At 35.0% G+C, this 25,943-nt stretch overlaps 1 protein-coding gene across 1 annotated transcript in view; it reads right to left on the reverse strand.

Moving 5' to 3' along the window:
- The window catches only part of LOC150095391 (protein DENND6B), a 480,236-nt gene that overhangs the window by 110,600 nt on the left and 343,693 nt on the right, over window positions 1–25,943 (reverse strand). The window contains exon 16 of the mRNA XM_090410571.1: window positions 9,996–10,049. Within this exon, the coding sequence (XP_090266697.1) occupies window positions 9,996–10,049 (54 nt within the window). The remainder of the gene's footprint in view (window positions 1–9,995; window positions 10,050–25,943) is intronic.

Here is a 25,943-nt window from a genome sequence, read left to right on the forward strand (position 1 = left end):
ATACCGATAGCTTGATATTTTGACTGGTTTATTTTTCTTGTTCTATATAAATTTATTCAAGCAGTTTCTCCCCATACACCAGATTTACTTATTCAGTTATCTAATTTAAGTTACTGTTTTCTTAGTAAACTTAATATCTCATATTTAAATGAGATATAATTCTATCTTTTATAATGTGATCCGAACATTGTATTGGTAACAGTGGTGATAGCATACAATATCCTAATTTTATGTTGCTTTAACACCAAAATCATAAAAAAATCTGGGAAGTGACGTTGTGATCAAGTTTTCTGAATTATGCAGTGTTAGACAATAAGACTTTAACAGCACCACACAACTGACTCTCTATATCAGTGTTTCTCAAAGTGTGGTAAGCGGACCCCTGGGGGTCCGCAAAAGGTCTTCAGGGGGTCCGTAGCAATTAACGCATGGAATAAAATTTAAGTTTCAGATCATAAAACATTCCTATTGTATCACTGAATAAGGTACAGAGACATCTGCAGGCTGTGTAATATGTTTCTCAACAAACAGTGCAATTAGAGACAACTGGGATAAAAAAATGGAACTAATGAATCGAATAACCTCTCCCACATAAAATGCTGTATAGCAGACAATCAAAACCATATGGTGCACCGGCAACATGTGGTTTTGTTTGAGTGAACGTGTTAAAACTAAGAACTATATAGTGAATGTGTTTCAGATATTATATAAGGAATTTGGTTGAAGAGAATTAGCATTTCAAATGAACTGTTAGCTTGCCTTTGTCAATTAGTGGCGCGATCTTTTGTTAATACCGGACCAATCATATGAACGTCTTCATAGTTGCTTTATCTCTACTGGCCTACCATTGCTGTCTGTTTCGAGTTCTGCTTTCACTAGCCATTTGTTGAAGGACTGTTCGTTAAATACGGTAATCTTTTTTTTAGCTTTCAAATTCTTAAGTATAGATCACTGGTTAAAGACTGGATTTTTAAAATGTAGTAGATACAAGTAGCTGTCAGCAACAAGAAAATGTTGATATTGTATCTGGATCAAGTGAAATTGATAAGTGTGTGTCGTCTGACATTTCTAAAGAACCAACTAGGAAGAAGATGAGAAAACTTCGTAAGTACAATATAAATTACTTGAAATGTGGATTTTCATGGATGGGAAATGAAGAGGAAGCTATTCCATGATGTGTAATTTGCGGTGAAACTTTAAAAAATGAAAGCATGAAACCATGTAATTTAAATCGCCATTTTGAATCGAAACATAATGAATGCAAGGACAAACATGTCGAATTTTTTCAAAATAAACTAAAACATTTAAAAGAATCTCAAAAAGTGATGTTGATCATGTCAGGAGGTGAAAACATGAAGGCTTTAGAAGCTTCATATTGTGTGTCGCTATTAACAGCAAAAAGTGGTGCAGCGGAAACAATTGGTGAAACTTTGGTCAAGCCTGCAGCAAAAATAATAGCTGAAATTATGATCGGAGATAATGCAAAAAGATCTTTTGATCGGATTTGCCTTTCAAATAGTAACGTTCATTGAAGAATCACTGAAATGGCTGAAAATATAAAACAAACATTGTTATCCGATATACGTAAGAGTCGTTATTATGAGTTGCAGGTAGATGAATCCACCGACATTACAAATTTTGCAAATCTTTTAGTGTTCGTTAGGTATGAAAAAAATCAAAAAATTCATGACGACCTTTTATATTGCCAACCCTTGCCAGAACATACAACAGGAGAAGAAATATTCAACAGTATAAATACCTTTATGCATCAAGACAAGCTTGATTAGAAAAGTTGTGTTGGAATAAGCACGGACGGAGCGAAATCCACGGTCGGATTTAAAAGTCCTTACTCGTTTATTTGAACTTCGGAATGAACTACAAGTTTTTCTTGATGAAAAGTTTGAATTGAAAAAACATTTACATAATTGGAAATGGCTCAGTCAATTAGCATACCTGGCAGATATATTTACTGTATTAACAGTCCCAGACTTTTCTCTCAACTTTGCAAAGAAATGGGAAGCAACTATACACAACTTCTTTTCCATACCGATGTTCGTTGGCTTTCTCGTGGTAAAGTCCTTACTCGTTTATTTGAACTTCGGAATGAACTACAAGTTTTTCTTGATGAAAAGTTTGAATTGAAAAAACATTTACATAATTGGAAATGGCTCAGTCAATTAGCATACCTGGCAGATATATTTACTGTATTAAATAGTCTTAATTTATCTTTACAAGGCAAGGAAATTTCTATATTTCATGTCCAAGATAAAGTGAACGCCATGTTGGCAAAAATGAAGTTATGGCAAAAGCGGGTTGGTAATGGAGAATTTGACGCGTTTCCATCGCTTCATGAATTGCTCGCAAGTTCAAATGAACAAATTGATGAATGATGTGAAAATTACTATCATGCAGAATTAAAAAAGCTTACAAATGAATCTAGAAAAGTATTTCCCTGAATTGGACATTAATATTGGATAAGATACCCTTAATTAAAAAAAAATTTATGCTAAAGGGTCTATCGTCAATAGAAGAAGAACAACTTTTAGAACTAGCTTCTGATGGTTTCCTAAAAAATAAATACAGCGAGAATACGTTATCATCATTTTGTATACAAATACAGAATAAATTTCCTGAATTAACACATAAAGCTCTAAGGTTCATTTCTATATTTCCAAGTTCATATCTGTGTGAAGTTGGATTTTCGGCCCTTGTAGATATTAATACGAAGAAAAGGAACCGCATTATAGATGTCGAACCGCATCTGAGATTGAAATTAACAACTATAGAGCCAAATTTTGCTGAAATTTTATCTCACCATAAGCAATTTCACTCCTCTCATTGATGATAAATTATTTCAAGTAAGTAAAACTTTATAGTATCTTTATAAAGTTTATTCTATTAAAAATAAATCATATTTTTTGTTTACATGAACATATAAATTCAAATAAAATAGATATTTAATTTTTTAATATTTCAAATTAATTTATTTATTTTTAATTAATCATCATCATCAAATTCCTGTCATGTACCCTCAAGGGGTGTACAGGATATGATAGCTACATGAAAAATTTACATCATTACTAACTTCCTATCTACAATTTTCCTCCAAATCAGTCTGTTACTTGTCAAGACTCCAACATTATCAGATCTTAGATTTCTGTCATCTAAGGCACTTTGTACCGTATCAATCCACCTATATCCTGGCCTACCTCTGGGTCATTTTGCTGCCAACCTAGCAGAGAACACTTGTTTTACTAATCTTTCTTCGCCCATTCTGTTTAGGTGACCATACCACCTGAGATTAGCTCTGCTAACACATTCCTGGATGCTGACAATGTCAAGTTCTTTCCTAATATCCTCGTTTTTAATATGATATTGCCATTGATGCCATCTGTTCACGCTTATAATCTTTCTCAGGACTCTCATATCTGCTGTCTCTAGTCTTTGGTCAAGTGTTTTACTTCTGACCCAGCTCTCAGATCCATAAGTTAAAACTGGTTTGAACACTAACTTGTATACAGCTAATTTAGTATTCCGACTAATTTCTCTCTTATTCCATATGAATTTATTCAACTGACTTCCCACCATACCAGCTTTGCTGATTCTGCTGTCTATTTCTATATTTAATTTACCATCTTCACTAAAAATCGTGCCTAAGTAGCTGAAATGTTTTACTTGTTCCACAGGTTTTCCATTCATAACACAGTTGACATTTTCAATGATTCTGCCTATTTTCATTATCTATGTCTTTTTATTGCTGACCTTCATACCATATCTATTACAACAGCTATTCAATTTAGTCAGAGAATCTTGCAGACTTGTAGCAGATTTATTTAGAAGTATAACATCATTCGCATAAAGCAAAGAGCTCACATTAACATCTCCAATTTTGATATAATGTTTAATACCACTTTCCTTCATAATGTGATCCATATAGATAATGAATAACAGAGGGGATAATGTACATCCTTGTCTCACACCAGATTTAACATTAAACCATCTTCCTGTACTTCCTTCAATTCAAACTGCTGACTTACAATTCAAATAAAGACTTAGTATTGCTTGATATAATGACCCATTCACACCATATAACTGCAGTGTATTGAATAGCTTCTCTCTTGGCACCTTGTCATATGCCTTTTCCAGATCGACAAAACTTAAATACAGATCTTTCTTATATTCCCATGCTTTCTCGACTATTTGTCGTAAAGTGAAGATCTGATCCTGACAGCCTCTATTTGGCCTGAATCCAGCTTGTTCTTCACCAAGCTTTTCTTCCACAAGTCTTCTCAACCGTTTCTCAAGTATACTTGCATAGATCTTGCCAGGAACACTCAGTAGAGAAATACCTCTGTAATTCTCACATTCAGTTTTATTTCCCTTTTTATATATGGTACTATGAGAGCTCTACTCCAATCATCATTATCAGGAATTCGTCCCTCTGTCCAGGCTTTCTGAACTATGCAGTGCAGCCGCTGTAAGACTCTTATACCACCATACTTCAGCATTTCTGGTCGAATATCATCTACTCCTGCTGCCTTTCCACATTTCAAGCCTTTGATGGCTTTTTCTACTTGAAGTATGGATATGTATTCCTGACTGCATGCCTGGGCAGTGTTTTTTACCACTGTGCTGTCATCACTGCTTGTTTCATTTAGCAGTTTTTCAAAGTAATTACTCCATACTTCAAGGATATCTTTTTCTCCTGTTTTCATGTCACCTTTATCATCGCTAACTCCTTTTACAGCACTCTTTCCTCCATTCCTAAGCTTCTTCAACAACCTCCAGAATATTTTGCCACCTTCTTGATATTTATTTTCTATATTCTTGCCAAAGTCCTCCCATGACTTTTGTTTAGCTAGTTTTACACAGTGTTTAGCATTCTTGCATTTGTCTCTATATTCTCTAAGAGCACAAGCTGACTTATTTGAAAGGAGCTTTTGATATGCTTTCTTCTTTTCCTTCACTGTCTCTTTAACTTCCTGTGTCCACCAGGGAGTTCTGATTTTTTTATCCTTGCAGACAACCTCACCACATGGCTCTCTGGCAGAATCAATCAATGCTTTCTTCAGAGTTTGCCACTGAATCTCCAAGGTTTGATTCCTGTTCTCAAACTCTTTCGTTTTTTCTTCAATAATCTTTGTGTATTTTAGTCTACAGTTCACATTTGAGAGCTGCTCAACTTTTATTCGCTTTAAAACTTTCTTACATGTCATTCTTTTGAATATGAAATTTAATTTTATCCTGCTCAAGACTAAATAGTGATCACTTCCAATTTCAAATCCTCTGTACACTCTGGTGTCCTGCACCAGGGAGAAAACATCACTATCAACAATAACATAGTCAATGAGACTTTTCTTACGCCTAGCCTCTTCTCTCCATGTGAATTTGTGCACATTTTTATGTTGGAACATGGTGTTAGTAATAACCAGTCCGTGTCCTGAGCAGAAATCCAACAGATATTTGCCATTATTATTAGCTTTGCTCTTTTCTCCAAATTTTCCCAAAATATTTTTGTATGTCTGATAATCACTTCTTACTCTGCTATTTAGATCCCCAACAAGGACCAACTTTTCCTTTTTCATTGTGTCAGTAGCTTTCTCTAGAGCCTCAAAAAATTCCTCCACGAGAAGGTGAGGATTGGACATTAGGTCAGAAGCCCTGGTCGATTCTCCGTATTCCTTTAAAGGCTATGTGGAGGTCCCCTCTCAGTTATACAGTTTATTTTTTAATTAATTAATTAGCGGTACTTGGTAATAATGAAAATTTAGGAAGGAGTCTGCTGATATCTGAAGTTTGAGAAACATTGCTCTATATCAAACTTGTAGGGACCATAGAAGTAGTTTATTTTAGTAGGCAGTTTTCTTTAATGAATGTCTTCGAGCACAGTACTGTATCAATGGGACATTGATTAGGAGTTTTCAACAGTATGACTGCGTTTACTATAGTAAGATTCAGATTCATTTCAGGTCATTTTTGCAATCATGTACTCTAAGCTGGCCTTCTATATTTCAGTCCATGATAGTTTTTTTTTTTTTTTTTTTTTTTTTTAATAGTACTGAAACATATTCCTGACTACATTCCTACTAGATATTTTTTTTACCGCTGTTCCATGAAGTGTTACTGCATTCAAGGATTTTTCAAAGTAATTACTCTAAACACTAGAATATCCTTTTCTCCAGCTTTATTTTACAGATATGAAAAATATATGACTTTTGCACCAATTCAACCTCAGCATCTTCCATGGTCTAGCTTCTAATGATGAAACTTCCATAAAGATCAAAATTCATCCATATTTCCATAAAGCAAGCAATACACTGCACACGTCTGAAAGTACTGCTATGCATTCTGGGGATTCTATAACTGATGTGAAATCAACAGCCTCTATGTCCAATAAGCTTAGCCCAATAAGAATATAGATCAAATTGTGTTTGGGTGAAGTAAGTAAACACAATGCTTTTTAAATTAAACACAATCTTGTTTAATGCTTCACCCAAACAAAGTTTGGGTCAAGAATTAAACAAGAATATAATTTCGTGTCAAGAGAATGGGGTGCTTAAGGGTCAAAGCTATATAACTGAGAGGAGACTTCCATATAGCCTTAAAAGAAATGCAGAGAACTGACCTGGTCTTCTGACCTAAAGTCCAACCCTCACATTCTCGTGGTGCACCTGTTAGGTGTCTACCTGGATACTGAATGAACAAGGATGTGCTGGCAATTTGGGATTTAGCTAACCAAACTGAATTCTTATCGGCTTAAACCAAAATATAAAATGATGATACATGACAGAATTTCATGCTGGCTGAGGTGTCGCCTGGGAACCAGAGCAAACAGCGAAAAGTCAGCTACTGGAACAAATCCTGAAACACATCCCAACTCAACATCACCAGATGTTCAAGATTGGTAATATCAACATAAGAAGCCTGAATGGTAAAGAAATGGAGCTAGCTGAAGAATTGGATAAGTACCATTGACATAATAGGGGTGACTGAAACAAAAAAGGCAAAAACTGGTGAGATCTTTTTGAGCAATAAATACAAAATGTTATATTCAGGCAATGACAATCAAGGAAAAAAAGGAGTAGCCATAGTATTCAACACTAAATACGAGGCTAATCTTCTTGAATGGCAGGTAATATTAAGTAGAGTGATTTGAGCAAATATCAGAATGGGGAACTGGACAATGAGACTTATTTGTGCCTATAGTCCAACAGATGGCTCTGGGTAGAAGTGGAGGAATTTTTTGAGACTTAAGAGATAGCAACTGACACATAGAGGAAAAAGAAAAATTTGGTCCTTGTTGGGGATCTAAATAGCTGAGTAGGAAGTGATTGTCAGACATACAAAAATGTTTTGGGAAAATTTGCAGCAAAGAACAAAGATAATAATAATGGCAAATACCTGTTGGATTTCTGCTCAGGACATGGACTGGTTATTACTAACACAATGTTTCAACATAAAAATGTGCACAAATTCACATAGAGAGAAGAGGCAAGAATAAGAAAAGTCTCATTGACTTTGTTGATAGTGATGTTTTCTCACTGGTGCAAGACACTACAGTGTACATAGGATTTGAAATTGGAACTGATCGACATTTAATCTTGAGCAGGATAAAATTATTATTATTATTATTCGTGAGACCTCCAAGGAGTCTGAAGACTCATTGCGGGAGGACACCAACTTGTACAACTTTCCGTCTCCTCTACTACCAATCACCTACATCAATGCCATCTACTGCCTACAACCACCGCCACCGCTAGTATTTTTTGTCTGTAAATTGCGTGTGTTCTGAAGGGCCGATTTGTCTGTATGCAGGATGAAAAACCTGAGTTTCCAGGAGAAAAAACCCTGCTACCTTTGTATGAGATCGGCTAACTCATCTTCAATTGAAAAAGTCCATATAAAGATTCTTCCCGTCATGACGAGAATCGAACTTAGGCCTTTTCTAATGGAAGGGCGCAACGTACCGTCATTCTTCCAATTGCGCTACGGAGGCGCTTAAATTGAATTTCACACTGAAAAGAAGAACATGTAAGAAAGTTTTAAAGCGAATAAAAGTTGAGCGGCTTTCTAATGTGAACTGTAGACTAAATATACAAACATTATTCAAGAAAAAATGAAAGCGTTATGTGTTAGCAGAGCTAATCTCATGTGGTATGGTCAAATAAACAGAACGGGAGAAGAAAGATTAGCAAAAAGGTCTTCTCTGCCAGGTTGACAGGAAAAAGACCAAGAGGAAGACTGAACTGATACAGTAAAAAGTTCATGAAAAGACAGAAATATAAGCTCTGATAATGTTGGAGTCTTGACAGATAACAGATTGATTTGGAGGGAAATTACTGATAGGAAGTTAGTAATAATGTTCCGTACATCCCTTGAGGGCACATGTCAGGAATTTGATGATGTCAAGAGAATTCAGTTTCATGGTTTGATGAAAATTATGACCAAAGAAGTGAAGGCTATGAGACTGGCTGGATTGTTCTTTCAGAAGAAAACTGAGTTTTTCTGATCTTAAGTTGTTAGATCCTGTTTATGTTCTTTCATTCATTCTGTGATACTCATTCTGCTTCTAAGCTATCTTAGTAGTCTCCAAACTTTTAGATTGTCAATTACCAGTAGTTGCTAAATTAGTTTATGTTCCTATACTGATGCAGAAAGATATTAATATTTTTCATAATTTGAAAGCATAATAATAAGCCTAAGTGTTGGTGGTCATTCAAAAATAGTGCTTTGCAGTATAAACAACACCAGAAGAATAAAATAAATTTATTGAGTTACTAATATTTAACTCATTTTAGTAGTTACAAGAATACTGAATAAAGCAAACAAAAAAATAATATGGCCCACATCCTCCCACCCCAAGATCACAACAATGCTCAAGTTATTCATAAATGTAATCTTTATTCCACCTTCAAAGCACACATCCAGCTGGCAACCCTTATCCAACCTCTGAAGAATCAGCCTCGTCCTTCCACATCCTGAAGTGTACAAGACTGTTTATGCCTGCAACTTAGCTTTCTTTAAACTGGGAGAAACGATAACATTTGCTTTGAAGAACATAACTACATTTGCAATCATCTGTATGGTAGGTCATGATCTGCCATGATTTCCTTCAAATCACATTCTTCAAAAAGGATTAAATGGAAAAAGGCAATTATGCTGCATAGAAGTTGCTCGAGATCTTAGAGGCTACATTTTTAAAATCAGCAAGGAAACATTCCCCTAACCTCAATATGCATGGCTATATTGAGGTTAAGGGAATATTGAGTATTGTGTATCTTACCACAGTGTTGTGGTCTGAAGATACTAGTTTGAAATCCAGCAAACTATTAATAATTCAATAAATTATTCATTTTGTTCTTCTGGCACTGGTTATACCATAAGGCACAATTCTGAATAATGTTTCTTATCTCTCTCATTTAACATTTGTATAATCACTTTAATTCAAAAATGAGAGAGAAAAAAATTCACATCTCTGACAGGTACACCATGTATATTTCACACAAAAACAGTCAAAATGACATTTCATTTTTAAACAATTACTAGAGCATATTCAGTAGAAATGAATGCAAAAAAAAAAAAAAACTGTTGTGCTTTGGATAATTTTATACACTGTCTGAAAGCTCTGTGAGCAGAAACTGGCATTTTATTTTTTTTTGATAATGCAACATGACCATTTCAGATATAGTGAGACAAATTCTGAATTTGTACATGCAATAAATTAAAAAAAACTAACAATACATGGGAAATGAAATAAAAATATTTGAAAATTCCATCTACCGAACATTATCTTTTCATTGTTCACATCTTGCTACTATGCTTTGATGACTATTTCACTTTGCTGAAAGCTTAACCAGAATGTCATTAAAATAATTTATTTCATTATTACATATGGTTAATGCATTATTTAAATGTTATAACCTAGAAAGTGTCATCAATCCATTACAGATGGAACATATAAAAGCACTGAAAATCACCTTAACTGAGATACTTACCTTGTGTGGAGAAATATTCCGCTGCAATGGCATCAAGCTCGCCATATACCTCTCCTGAAAGTGAAAACAAAAAATGATAAAGGATTTCTCCTGAAATTGAAATCCACAGGTTCCTGAAACTTTAGCAATGAATTTTTGAAATTTGAACTTGGCTATGCAAAGTTTTATGTTTTTCTTAAAATCTGTATATTAAATTAATTTATATATCTTGATACTGGTGAAATCTGGTGACAGCCGCTTCAAATCAACGTATGAGTTTATAAAAACTATTATTTTTTGAATCATATTTATTATTGTTACACTGTCTAATCTCTAACAAAACAACAACAACAACAAAAAAAAAAAACCTTTTGCCTGAATTGTTCACAATGTTTCATTTTATTAAAAATCATACTTTATGTGGCAGCAATATGTGCAGCAGCTAGCAGCAGGCAGACTCTATATTGTGATCATGCTTGTATAACAATTCAGTTGTACCACCAGCTCAAAACTGTGCAGAGCTTCTGTACAAAGTTCAGCTGAGTTTGTAATTTGTTCCTCATATGGAGGAACAAATACTTATTTCAATCATACTGGCGATTCAAGTAATAAGAGAGTAAGTAAACACCAAGACATCATCTGTTATGGGAAATGCACATGTTCAATCTTGCTCAGCATGGTACGGACAATGATCACAGGAAAGATACCAAGCTTATATGTATAAACTTCTTTAAGCAAAACTTTCCTTCAGAAGAGGTCTGAATCCTTGTTTTATCACTCAAATATGAAGTGAAATGAGGGTTTATCTATGCAGAAAGCGATGTAAAGTGATAATGGGTATCATTATGCATAATTTATCAGTTATACCACTCAAAGATTCCCATCTATTAAATGCATCATTTGATGTGATGCATTGTCTAGAACAATTAACCAATTGTTATATGCCTGGTTTCAAATAGAATGGCTTTGTATCACTGAGGAGATGGATGAATAATTCTTTCCAGAAAATGCAATGATGAAGCTATCAATAAACAGTTATATTATACTTGCGTTTTCTAATACCATGACAGATATTTCAGAATTACTACAGAAATCTGGGTATCATTAAATCAGGGGGCGGTCCATCCTGGGCGGCACTTGGAACTTTTTTGAACTTTTGCAGTTAATTCTAAAATACAGTCTCAAGAACTCATTTCCAAATATTGTAATATTACTGCGAATTTTCCTCACAATTGCTGTAACTGTTGCTAGTTGTGAGAGGAGTTTTTTTAAATAAAATTGATTAAGAATTACCTACATTACTATGAAATACACTTCGTTAATGTCATCGCCGATTTTGCTACAGAAAAGCAAAATCAGCGATGATTTTGCTTTTCTGTAGAATGTTGAAATTAAAGTTTCACTTCAAAAATAAATATAGTGTTTTAATTTATTTCCCTATACATCGTTTTGACTTTTTGTAGTATTTTTGGTCTATTGAGAGGGGCGGAAAACTCAGGGACTGCCATGGGCGGCAAAATCTCTAGCCACACCACTGCATTAAATCCTTTGATTTCACAATTAATGCAGTTATTTCTCTAGTCAGAAAAATACTTTAAAAATAGACTGAAGGAACAAGAACAACTTCTACTCATACCTCAGCAAATACTACATATAAACATTTTGAAAACAGCACATTCTATATGATATTACTGCTGCGATTCCATATAGCTGTTTTGTAAGTAACATTTTGCAGAATGGAAATCTTTACTAGCAGATTTCCACATTTTGCTCTTAAAAACTAACTCAATTATCAGAGAATTAAATTTTCCCTAGAAACAGAGAACAACAATAGTCTTCTTTTCTTGCCCATGCTTCATATGAAAAGAAATCAATTAAGGAAGATAATGTTGCATTTCATCTTTATCCTTTTCAAAATTTAGGCATTAAGACTCTGATTCATTGAGCATGCGTGCACATACACACACACGATTTTTCACTAAGAAACTTCAACATATTAAAATCCACTTTTCTCATCAATAGCCATAACTTCCAGTGCATAGATAAGGTATCACCCTCAATGGACAAAACATTAGAAATAGGAGTGATGGGAAGTTGACACTGGCATTCCCCGCACAGAGTGAAATGTACCCAACCTGAACGCAGACAGTGAATAGGCAGACACTGGGGCCTCCCCAACAGTGTATTGCAATCAACGAACATCGGTAAATGTGGAAATCTTAGCAACTTTATCATGGACGTATTATCGGTGCAAGATAGATGGGTCATTCCATCACCCAAGTGGTAAGAACCCTGGGGTTCTCAACTGTAATAAGGGTCTACCAGCAATGGACGTACCAGCACACAGCGAGCAGGTGGTGGCCGACCACGCACTATTGATGACTGGGATCGATGTAGACCGTTCAGCCCATACAGACCAACCGCATGAGAACAGCAGCACATAACACATCCAGTTTCAATGTAGGAGGTCCAAGCAACATTGAGTGAATGGTATGGCATACCCTGCATATCATGGGCTACGGGAGCTGATGCCCTTATCGACAGTTCATCATTGGGCATTGCACCTGAAGTTGGGACCATCAAAATGATCTTTGATCATTTTGATGGTCCCAACTTCTGGATCAAAGCTCATTTTGATGGACCATCAAAATGAGCTTTGATCCATTCTGGACCTCTGCAGAATGGATCAAAGTTGATCCATGATCCACAACCTTCTCCACCTTCATGATTATTATATCTTCTTCTTTTGTATTTTGTTCCTTTTTTTAAGTATGTCTTAATTTTTTTTGTTTATCCTCAATTTTTTTTTATTAATTCATCTTTTCTTCTTGTTGATCTTGTCTGCATATTAAGTTCTTTTGGTTGTCTTACTTTTTCAGTTTCTCCTTGTATAACAATTTTATTTGTTTGCATTTTGTCTTATATCTGTTCAGTTGTTATACTATATTCATTATTGGTAATTTTAATTAATGTTGTTCCATCCATATTTGACTGGGAAAGTGCACTGCAGTTCTGGAATTTTGGGACTAATTTCTGGTTGATTTGGTCATGCACTTTTTTGAGATTTTACCAAGTTTGTTTGAAAGCACTGTCTTTACTAGACTGAACTTCTTTACGACTCACCAATATATCTGTTTTAACTGGCTCTACCGGTAGCCCCACTCTTTCAGTGAAAGAGTGGGGCTACTGGTAGATACCCAAGATGGTAGAATCTTGGGTATCTACTAGCCACACCACTGAATTAAATCCTTTGATTTCATAATTAATGCAGTTATTTCTCTTGTCAGAAAAATACTTTAAAAATAGACTGAAGGAACAAGAACAACTTCTACTCATACCTCAGCAAATACTACATGTAAACATTTTGAAAACAGCACATTCTAAATGATATTACTGCTGCGATTCCATATAGCTGTTTTGTAAGTAACATTTTGCAGAATGGAAATTTTCACTAGCAGATTTCCACATTTTGCTCTTAAAAACCGACTCAATTATCAGAGAATTAAATTTTCCCTAGAAACAGAGAACAACAATAGTCTTCTTTTCTTTCCCATGCTTAATATGAAAAGAAATCGATTAAGGAAGATAATGTTGCATTTCTTCCAGTGAAGGACAGGTGATAACTTTTGCATTTCTGACAGGATTACATTGATCAGTGATATGTACAATCTCCATACAGTAGAAACATTTAGCTTTGGACAGTTGCCACTCAAGTATGACCCACAATGCGGGCGCTGCCTTTTGTACTCTGGGATAGTTCATCATAACTTGAGTTATACCAATGTTGACAAAATTTGGCAGAGGCATCTTCATATCCATTATGAAGATCACCTCACCAGAAAACCAGTTTGGATCTTTATCTGATATACCCTTTCGTATGTTACTGCTTTTATCCCATTCAATTTCTACAGTTTTAACCTGACTATCCACCATTACAGGAATTGTGCTACCTTCGATAAAACCTTCTAATAGTTTATCCTTTGTTTTTACATCTAACTACCATTAAATATTTCCCACTGCCATACTGCATGAAAGAATAAATCTTACTAGTGTCAACTGTCTCTTTTAAAATCTTAGTCACCTGTCTTGCTTCTTCACATCTTGGAATTTCAATTCCTAGAGTTCATACCCTTGGAGGAATTGGTACTATTATCTCAGGGGAGGAAAACTGCATTTGGTTGTAAGAGAAAAAACTTTCGGTCGTAAGACTGAAAATTAAATAATTCCATGATATAGAAAAAATTCGACGTCACCAGCAAATGCTATATTTAAGCTACTATAAAATGGAAGCTGTGATACAGCCAAAAGTAATCTCATAATGCAGATATTAACTGCACTACCTTGATCTTAATATTAAGCAATCTTAAATATTAAATAATATTAATATTAAAGCAATCTTAATATTTACTTAGAAAAGTCAGTGCTAACGAGAGGACAAAACTACCTTGTGGAGGCCAGTAAAATATCAAAGTGAAAACAATGGAAAGAAAACCAAAGTATTTCTGTTGCTAAAATTAGTGGAAACTTGACCCAAGAATATACCAAATTAAATCAATGCAGAAGTCATATATTTTCTATATACAAGTATAAAAAAGATTTATCATCTTATTATTAAATACTATAGATGAGCAACAGTTGCGGAAAGTTTCACCAGTTGGTTACAATGTATTTTATACTTGAGAAGAAATTATATTCTTGTCTGAATCCTATAACTAAGCATAAGCCTCAAATAACAATGATTTGTCTACTTATAGACAAATCATTGTTATTTGTCTTGAGACTGTTCAAGTCATCAAGTTACTTTATATAATATACATTTATTAAAATCTATTAAAAGCCTTTGCAACACTAAGTATACCACCGTATATCCATTTTCTTTATATATATACCAAGCAGAAACATTTTCACAACTTTTTTCACCCAGAGTTTTTAATAACAATGTGATACACATTTTTTCTAATTGTATAAAGAAAATATATAAATTCTGCATTGATTTAACTTGGGTATCTACTTGGGACAGCCAATGAGGATACTTCATTAAATGCCAAAACTGGTCTGAGTAGTGACCCTTTGCATAATGTTTCTGCATTATAGGATACTAAGGCAACTGATGTGAGATCAACAGCCTCTATATATACAAGTAAAGTTGTGCCTTAGTATATTTGCTTAATATGACTCATACATTAGGTAAGTTCCAAAGGACCACTTCATAAGGGAGGAGACAAAGATCTCAACCATCAAATTATAGGCCAATCTGTGTTAGGCATTGTGGTTGAAGTGTTGGAGAGGCTAGTGAGAACCAACATCCAAAATTGGGTTGGCAACAGTGGTATTATCTTTGATGGATTTGCTAAAGGGAGATTATGTTTTAGTAATTTACTTACTTATATAATAAAGTGACAGCTACTTTGGACAAGGAAGATGGATATACTCAGATTTTGCAGTCTTTTAATAGATTACCATATGATAAGTTTTGATAATAAAACTATCAACAAGGATTAGATATTAGTGCATTGGATTAGAGATAGGCTATCTGAAAGATGCCAGCAAGTCGTCTATGGGGGAGGGGGTGATATCCTGGAAGAAGAAAGTCACTAGTGGTACACCTCAGGGCTATGTTTTAGAGCCACTGCTGTTTTACCTGTATGCTAATGAATTGGGGAAAATTTGAATGGGATATTCAGATGCTTGCAGATGAAGCAAAGTTGGGATGAACCATGAAGAGTACAGCAGATTTTGTGGCTTTATAAGAAGACTTATAAGGCCACAAATTAAAACAGACTGAGTGAATGGGCACAAGAGTGGAGATCCCAGTTCAGTGTTGCAAAATGTAATGTTTTAAAATTTGGAAAACAAAGATGGGATGTAGAATTTTCTCTTGCTGGATATATATTGTTGGAGGTAAAGGAAATAAGAGAATTTGGAGTGGATAAGGATCTAAAATTTAGGACAGATTGCCAAAATTGTGAGGAAAACACAGTGCAAAGATGCAGAGGATAATGACTTGTAGAAAGAAGGAGATTTTGGTTCCATTATGTAAGGTCTTGATTAAGTCTGACATGGACTACTATGTATAGATTTGGTCACTTGGTTTTCAAAAGAATGAAGAGTATAGGAAAGGGTCCAGATGCAACTGACTATGACAGTTTCTGGAATGTTGAAATTTACAGAATCTAGTGGATAGGAAGAAAAGGAGTGATATGATAAAGACATACAAGCTGGTATGGAGTTGTATATATTAACACTAAAGAGGTGTTTTTATAAAATGCAGGAGAACAAGGTCATCCCTGGAAGCTGTATAAGGAGGACATAAGAAAGAGAGTAAGAAATAGGTTTTTTTTGACTGTAGAGTTATGAACGATTGGAATGCACTGCCTGAGATTGTGGTGTCTGAATAGAACTTGAATGTATTTAAGGCATGGTATGAGGAGCCTGATGAGTATGATGTGTGTGACAAAGGGAGCTCTTGAGATGAGTCTCTGACTCCATGGAATACTGGGATGAAGATAATAATAATAACTGAAATAACATTGTAATAATACACACGAAAAACAAATGCAAAACAGGAAATATTTTAGAAAATACAGTGCCTGCTTGTAGTATTTATTTAATTAGATTTTATTTAGCTTTTTCTATAATATTTTTATCATGTATAAAGTGAAATTAATATTTTTTATTCATATTTACGAATTTAGGGACACAAAACACGTGTTGAAATGATTATTTTATTTATTATGAATAAAATAATACTTGACGTTTCGATCCCTGTATTGAGGTCATAATCAGAAGGATACATGTGTGTAGGAAACCAAGCTACATGCTCTTGCACTCTATAAAGGTAAGTTAAATCTACGCTGTTAATTAATCTTTTTCTTAGCCTGACCTCTAGTGATAAAAATAAAATTAAATTAAAATAAAGAAATAACAAAATTAAATAAATAATAAATAAAAAAAATAATAATAAATACCTGACCTCTACAGATCAGGCTAAGAAAAAGATTAATTAACCGCGTATATTTAATTTACCTTTTCATAATGTTGGAGGCTTAATGGATTTTTTACACACTCAGAAAGGATTAAAAAAGAATTTAATACTTCCTATATTTCGTCCTAGTCACTAGGACATCTACGGGGATTACAAAAATAACTAATGTAACATGAACACAAATATCATACAATACTATGCCCAACCAGTCAAAACTACGACTATCTAGGCAACTAAATAGGCTGGCCTTTTTAAAAAGATGTTGGGATACAAGAGTGATACCGAACTGCGTTAAGCTAAAGACCAATTTCCATTCCAAAAAAGCACTCCACATATATAACAGTACCAGCCTGGCATTACTACGCAAGCAAATCGCCTCTACTCGTGCCACCCTCTCAGTGACGAACGCCACCATTGGCTCCTTACATTCAGAGCTCTCCACCGTTCTTAACCCTGAACTTTGGTCGATTCTCTCTGGCATTTCGGAAACTTCCGCAGAGAAAGAATTTCAAAAAATAAAAAATAAACACGTCAAGAAATATAACAATCTGGTTAAAGACAAACCACAACAACAAATTCAACTGCTCCAGACAGTAGTAAACCTCTCTTCCAAATGGCTCAACGACAATGCCGTCAGCACCCGTTGCCTTGGCCGTAATTTTGCCGTCGCTCCGAAGGAAGTGCCGGTGCTTGATGTAATGGTTAACATCGAACATGGAATCGGTTGCTTACTGTTGGAGATAGCTAACAACATCAGACTTGAAGTAGCCAACATCCTTGCTCATTCTTCGCCTCCAAAAAGTAATTTATCGTATGCCCAATGCACGGCTCTCCTAAATTTACGGAAAGAAAAAAGTATCGTCATCACCAGAGCGGATAAGGGTAATGCCACAGTCGTTCTTAATACCAGTGAATACAATCGCAAAATTAATATTATCCTCTGTGATTGCGCTACCTACATCCCACTAGAACATGACCCCACAAAAACACAAGTTAAGAAATTAAAAATCTTACTTAAAAAATATCTTCCTGGCCCCCTGACATCACGAAAAAACTTAAACCTTTCCACTCCTGTCCCCTCGAATTTACGGTTTACCAAAAATCCACAAACCCAATTCCCCACTCAGACCTATAGTAGATGCCACCAATGCACCTTGCTACAGACTGTCTAAACAGCTGGCCAACTCTCTGACCCCACCCCTCACTGGGTAGGGTCAGAGAGTTGGTCCACTTCCTATATAAAAAACTCGACCCACTTTAAAGCCCTCATAGAAAATTTAACCTTGAATAAAGCAGACATATTGTTAAGTTTTTTTGATATCTCCTCTTTGTTTACCAATATTCCCTTAACTGAATCCTTATAGAAAATGTTTTTCCTTCTGACATCTTAGATCTCTTTTCCTTTGCCATTAACTCTGTGTATTTTTCTTGGAAGAACAAAATCTACAAACAGATAGAGGGAACTGCCATGGGTTCCACCTCCCCCCCCCCCCCGCTCCTGCCAATTTCTATATGGAAGATTTTGAAAAACGAGCCATAGACTCAGCCCCACTCAAACCTTCTATCTGGCTAAGATATGTAGATGATGTGTTCTCTATTTGGCCTCATGGCCCAGACACGTTCGACTCCTTCCTCAGTCATCTCAATAGCCTACATCCAAGAATCCAGTTTACTATGGAAAAGGAAAAGAACAATTGTTTACCCTTCCTAGACACCTTAGTCACACACCTGCCTTCAATATGGCATTATTAAAACTCTTACCAAGAGAGCCCACAATCTTTGTTCCAGTGGAACCGCCCTCACTACTGAGCTTAACCACATACACAATCACAGTATCAAAAAAATAATCAGTTCCTCCCCCATTCCCTGTCCTTCTCATCAACAAGAATTTAAAAATGCCATCACCATACCCTACATCCGTGGCACATCTGAAAAAATAGCCAAGGTTCTAAAAAAGTACAACCTACACACAGCATATAAGCCCCACCGCAAACTTGCTACCCTTATCCGTTCTATGAAAGATCAGCTCCCTCCTCTCTCTCTCTGCCTGGAGTTTACAAAGTACCCTGTTCCTGTAAGCTGGCGTACTTTGGACAGACAGGCAGGCAGATCAGCATCCATCCGCCTAGAGGAACACAAGTCTTACATCTGCAAACACAACTATGGTCATTTAGGCTTGGTTGACCATGTCTTGGACACCACCCACAGGGTATCATGGAAGAAACCACCATGCTCCATCACAGCAAATTCAAGAAAGAGAGACTATTCTTAGAAGCAGCAGCAGCTCTTAGAAATCAACCAAATCTTAATAAATACGGTTGCATTAAGCTTTCGAAGATTTGGGAAACACTCATCACCAGAGATCCCACCTTACATTCCATGCCACCTACAACCGCCCTTAGAGGGCGCTCCACCTAGATAGGACTTTAGTGTCACCCACGTGGTTGGGCTTAGTATTGTATGATATTTGTGTTCGTGTTACATTAGTTATTTTTGTAATCCCCGTAGATGTCCTAGTGACTAGGACGAAATATAGGAAGTATTAAATTCTTTTTTAATCCTTTCTGAGTGTTGTAAAAAATCCATTAAGCCTCCAACATTATGTCCTCACAGCACTTAAGCCTCTACACACGAATTAATTTACCTTTATAGAGTGCAAGAGCATGTAGCTTGGTTTCCTATACACATGTATCTTTCTGATGATGACCTCAATACAGGGGTCGAAACTTCAAGTGTTATTTTATTAATAATAAGTAAAATAATCATTTCAACATGTGTGTTTTGTGTCCCTAAATTCGTAAATATGAATGCTGATCACCGTGCAACCTTAAAAGAAAGAGTTAATATTTTGTATTTTACTGATCAATGAGTTCCAGAGTTAGTCGATCTCTGGCACAGGCAAGTGGGTTTTTTCTCCGGGAAACTCAGGTTTTTCATCCTGCATACAGACAAATCGAAATTTGGGTTTTTGATTAATTTCTCTCTTATTGCATATAAATTTATTAAGTTGACTTCCTACCAAACTGCTTTGTTGATTCTATTGTCTATTTCCATATTTAATTTACCATCTTCATTAAAAAGCGTGCATAAGTAGCTGAAATGTTTTACTTGTTCTATAAATTATGATAAATTTAGTTTAATCCTTTATCCCAATGAGAGCAAACAAAGTTTGCACCTGAAAATATCTTCAGGACTGAATATAGTGTTGTATTTCTGGTCGAATACCATCTGCATCTGATGATTTTCCACATTCAGGCTTTTGATGGCTTTTTCTACTTCAAGTATGGATATGTATTCCTGATTGCATGCCTGTCGAGTGTTTATTACTACTGTGCTGTCACCGATTGTTTCGTTTAGTAATTTTTCGAAGTAATTACTCTGTAAAAATAATCATAATTTAAAATTCTGAATATTTTTACGTATTGTTTATGTTAGAATGTTTATTAGTTTTAGTTTCATAACATGCATTGTCTGCACCTGCGATATGACCATTATTGAAATTGTTTTGTCAAAAATGATATGTAAAGCAGTTAAAAATTTATGTACTTACTGGATTTGAATAGTTGTGCTACTTTAAACAAATTTATTGTAATTTAAAATATTAAGTTTTGTGTTTTTATGAAAACATTCTCTTGTCGCTAACAGAAACGTTTCAGCCATTATACCTAACTTCTTGCTTACCAGTTTCATGGAATGCGCATGCTCGCCGAGAAGTTTGATGTGTAATTGACAGCTGACAAGTTCGGTATCGAAGCAACAGGAGAGTAAACAAGGTGAGTGTTCGAATAAAAAATTAGAACACAAGCCGGCAGATATTTAGATTCGGAGGAAAATCAATAGTATATTCCGAAAAAGGAATCGTGGAACTTTTAAGTTTCAAAGTGGAATAAGTATTGACAAATAAAAAAAATATATTGCTATATATCGTTTTAAAAGGAATATTCGAAGAAACACTAATTGGAAGATTTATAGTAGATTCCGAAAAGGGAATTATAGAACTGTAAATTCTTTTAAAGTGGAAGAGTTAAGACTGTCAATAAACATTAGTGAATAAAAGAAGAAGTTGCTATTTATGTTCTAAAAAGAGACAGAATTGAGTCAGGAAGAATTACTGTGTGCTACATGAGTGATGAAAAAAGATACTATGAAAATGAAGAATAAAGTCATGTATCTTCGGAAAAGGGCCGTGACAGAGAAAGAAACTGGCTATGAACATTTTGTCATTGTGAAAACAAAGCGTTTAGTCTAATCTTAAGTGTAAGTTTATTTTTAAAAGGCCTTGGATCCAATTAAATTTGTAGTTAGTTATGTAATATTGTTTGAAGTGTATATATATTGTTTTTGTTATATTAAATGTATTTATTTTGAATTTTGGTCTTGAGTCAGTGATTTATTTGGATTCTGAAATAATTGCAAAAAAGAAGTCACTGCACCAATTAGAGTGAACCCTAGTGCATATAATATATAGGTACACTCGAAAATAAAAAAAATAATTGTTGAACAGAGATCATTTCTATATACAGGATTAAATTAATAAAAATCCTATATTTAAATAATAGCGCAGCCGGTAGGATTAATATTATGATAATATCCTCTAAATATAAAATCTATCTTTTTATTAAAAACTCCATACAGCAAGAATATGTTTTTTTTCACCAGTTTCATTTCACCTTTATCATCTCTATTTCCTTTTACAGAACTCTTTCCTCCATTTCTGAGCTTTTTCAACAGCTTACAGAATATTTTGCCACCTTTTCGATATTTATTTTCCATGTTCTTACCAAATCTTCACAAGCTATTTTAACACGTTCATTGCCAAGCTGAAAATTGGAATTTCGTGTGGGGCCAATTTTTTTTACTTGATAGCGACGTCCACGCGATAACACGTGATTGGCCATTCGGTAAGAACTTGCATCACGTGATATCGTGTGATTGGCAATGAACGTGTTAACCAGTGTTTAAAATAGCTAAACATAGCTAAAAATAGCTAAACACTTATAAAATAAAAACAATTTTATAAGTGTTTAGCTTTCTTACATTTGTCTCTGTGTTCATTAAGAGTACAAGCTGACCTATTTGCCAGGAACTTTTGATATACGTTCTTCATTTCCTTCACTGCCTCTTTGACTTCCTGTCCACCAGGGAGTTCTGATTTTTTTATCCTTGCAGACAACCTCACCACATGCCTCTCTGGCTGAATCAATCAGGGTTTTTTTCAAGGCTTGTCACTGAATCTCCAAGGTTTAATTCCTGTTCTCAAATTCTTTTATTTTTTCTTCAATAATCTTTATGTATTTTAGTCTACAGTTCACATCTGAGAGCAGCTCAACTTTTATTCGCTTTAAAACATTCTTACACGTTCTTCTTTTCAAAATGAAATTCAATTTTATCCTGCTCAAGACTAAATAGTGATCACTTCCAATTTCACATCCTGTGTACACTCTGGTGTCCTGCACCAGGGAGAAAACATCACTATCAACAATAACATAGTCAATGAGACTTTTCTTACTCCTAGCCTCTTCTCTCCATGTGAATTTGTGCACATTTTTATGTTGGAACATGGTGTTAGTAATAACCAGTCCATGTCCTGAGCAGAAATCCAACAGATATTCACCATTATTATTAGCTTTGCTCTTTTCTCCAAATTTTCCCAAAATATTTTTGTATGTCTGACAATCATCCTACTCTGCTATTTAGATCCTCAACAATGACCAACTTTTCCTTTTTCATTTTTTCAGTTGCTTTCTCTAAAGCCGCAAAAAATTCCTCCACTTCTACCTTAGTAGAACCTTCTGTGATACCATAGGCACAAATAAGTCTCATTGTCCAGTTCCCTATTCTCATATTTGCCCACATTATTCTACTTGAGACTGCCTGCCATTCAAGAAGATTAGCATCGTATTTTGTGTTGAATACTATGGCTACTCCTTCTTTTCCTTGATTGTCATTGCCTGAATATAACATTTTTATTTATTGCTCAGAAAGATCTAACCAGTTTTTGGTCTTTTTTGTTTCAGTCACTGCTATTATGTCGATCTGGTACTTATCCAATTCCTCAGCTAGCTCCATTTCATTGCCAATCAGGCTTCTTATGTTAATAGTACCAATCTTGAACTTTGGTGATATTGAGTTGGGGTGCATTTTAGGATTTGTTCCAGTAGCTTACTTTTCACTGTTTGCCCTGGTTCTCTGGTGAAAACAACGAGGGCTTTGTTTAACTGCGTGACGCCCCAGCTGGCATGACATTCTGTCATGTTGTACCATCATTTTGTATTTTGGTTTAAGCCAATAAGAATACAATTTGGTCAGCTAAATCCCAAATTGCCAGTCCATCCTCATTCGTTCAGTATCCAGGTAGATACCTAACAGGGTGCACCACGAGAAGGTGAAGATTGGGCATTAGGCCAGAAGCCCTGGTCGGTTCTCCGCATTCCTTTAAAGGCTATGTGGAGGTTTCCTCTCAGTTATACAGCTTTGACTCTTAAGCAGCCAATTATAAAAAGCAAAACAGGCTATGTTTGAACTGTAAGTCAGCAGTTAGCACTGACGGAGATACATAACGATTTTCTGAGGTAAAATCATGTGCGAGACAAGAGTGCACGTTATCCCTACTCTTATTCATTATCTATATGGACCACATGAGGACAGCAAGTGTATTAGGCCTGATATCAAAATTAGAGATGTTATTCTGATAAAAAATAAATCCAGCACAGGTCCTCGTGAGTCCTTAACTGAATAACCATTGTAGCAACTATGTAGCAGAAACGTTTCCAGATCGTTCGAGACTTCCCATAATGAAATTGCAAATATTTCAGAAAGGCCGATATGATTCAACGGTTTGTGCAGTGATGCCAGATCAATTGTATTGATGCCAGAAATATATTCTTATTAATTGTATTCTTCAAAAAGGCATCAATTGTATTGATGCGTTTTCGAAGGATTTTATGATGTATTTAAATTTGTATGAATATTTAAAAATTTTAATTAGTTCCTAGTTTTTTTTGCTAACTTTTATGGGTTTTATGAGTGTCTCAATACAAGAATTGCAGGGGGGGGATGCCACAAAAAGTAATACTAAAAATTGGGACACACGTGAAAGAGGGTTGAAAAACACTACTCTAAAACCTTCTTATTGGTCATTCTTGCAATCCATGAGATTCTTAATAGTCTTCTCCATACCCATAATTCAAATGAATCAAATTGCTTTCTAACTTTCTTTTTAATAATCCAGCTTTCACATCTACGGATGACTATTCGAAATACCATTGCTTTGACAATTCTAACTTTCGTGGCCTTGCACACACTCTTTCAGAATATTTATGAGGTTTACCCCCCCACACACACACTCCTCCCCCCAACCGGCCACGACGTCTATAGACGTCAAGATAAATCTGGACACGAAGCTCTAAAACCCATTGAATAACATGGATAAGAAGTACAATTTGGTGTCACTATTTCATCCACATTGGCCAGTAGGGAGGTTAACATTGCTTATTTTTTCCCATGGACTATCGTTCTTTTAATTTCATCTTCACCATTTACCACCATTTCTGATTCTGGACCATGGTAAATCATAACGTTCAACAATTTCTATTTTATCTCCCTCTATTAATAAGTTCATTTAAATTTCCAGAACGGTTTGTGCAGTGATGCCAGATCAATTGTATTGATGCCAGAATTGTATTCTTATTAATTGTATTCTTCAAAAAGGCATCAATTGTACTGATGCGTTTTCGAAGGATTTTATGATGTATTTAAATTTGTATGAATATTTAAAAATTTTAATTAGTTCCTAGTTTTTTTTTTTTTTTTTTGTTTTGCTAACTTTTATGGGTTTTGTGAGTGTCTCAACACAAGAATTGCAGGGGGGGGGGGGGAAATGCCAAAAAAAGTAATACTAAAAATTGTATTGTTTTGTTTTTTGATATATTGTTTTGCTGATGTTTAAATTAAGTCTGGCTTTGTTACTTTCTGTCTTAACCAATAGAATCAACTGCTCCAGATCTTTAGTTTCAGCTATGAGGGGTCTATCATCTGCATATCTTAAATTATTTATTTTTTGCCACCAATCTTAATTCCAGCTGGATCTTTGTCTAAATCAGCTATTCTCATAACATATTCACTTCACTATAAATATTAAACAGGTGGGGTGACAGTATACAACCCTGTTGCACCCCCTTTTTCAGCTTGTTTCTCCAAAGACTGTTTTTACTGATGCTTCTTGATTGTCATACAGCTCTCTTATCAAGAGAATTAGATGTTCAGGTATTCCCACTGATATCATTACAATCCACAGTCTGTTGTGATCCATGCAATCAAAAGCTTTCTTATAATCAATAAAACTGATGAATACTTCCTTCTGAAATGTTCTTGTTCTTTTCATAAACCATCTCATGTTTGCTGTTTGGTCTCTAGTTTGTCTATTTCTAAAGTCTGCCTGCCTATTCTTGTGGCATTTCTCTATTCACACATGGCTCCAACTTTTGTTGGATCACTTTCAGCATAACTTTACTTGCATGTGAAATTAAAGCAATAGTTCTTTAATTGTCCAAATCTCTGGCATTTGATTTTTTTTTTTTTTTTTTGTAATCGGGATGAATACTGATGTTTTATAATCTCTAGGCCAGATATTTTCTTCCAAACCTGTTGACAAATTTCAATGAAAAGTGAAGTGATATCAGCAATGGAACATCTGCCAAAAAGAAAAGCTCCTGGAGCTAATGGTGTGTCAGTGGAATTGTTGAGAGCAGCTGGGGATGAAGTAGTCAATATTTCAGTCTATTGTAGTAAATGAATATATTGTAGTAATGTAGTGAATTTCACTCAATATATTCACTTTCACTTTTCATTATGATTCAGTATCATGTGATGTGAAGTCATTAGCCTCTATATATGAGTTGCCCAGTCCTGAAGATACTTCAGGTGCAAACTTTGTTTGCTTATACTTGGATAAAGGATTAAACCAAGAATATAATTTCTTGGCA

This window comes from Typopeltis vanoorti, chromosome 20, assembly GCF_054136105.1.
Source record: "Typopeltis vanoorti isolate ZY-2024b chromosome 20, IOZ_Tvanoo_1.0, whole genome shotgun sequence".
NCBI classification, from domain to species: domain Eukaryota; kingdom Metazoa; phylum Arthropoda; class Arachnida; order Uropygi; family Thelyphonidae; genus Typopeltis; species Typopeltis vanoorti.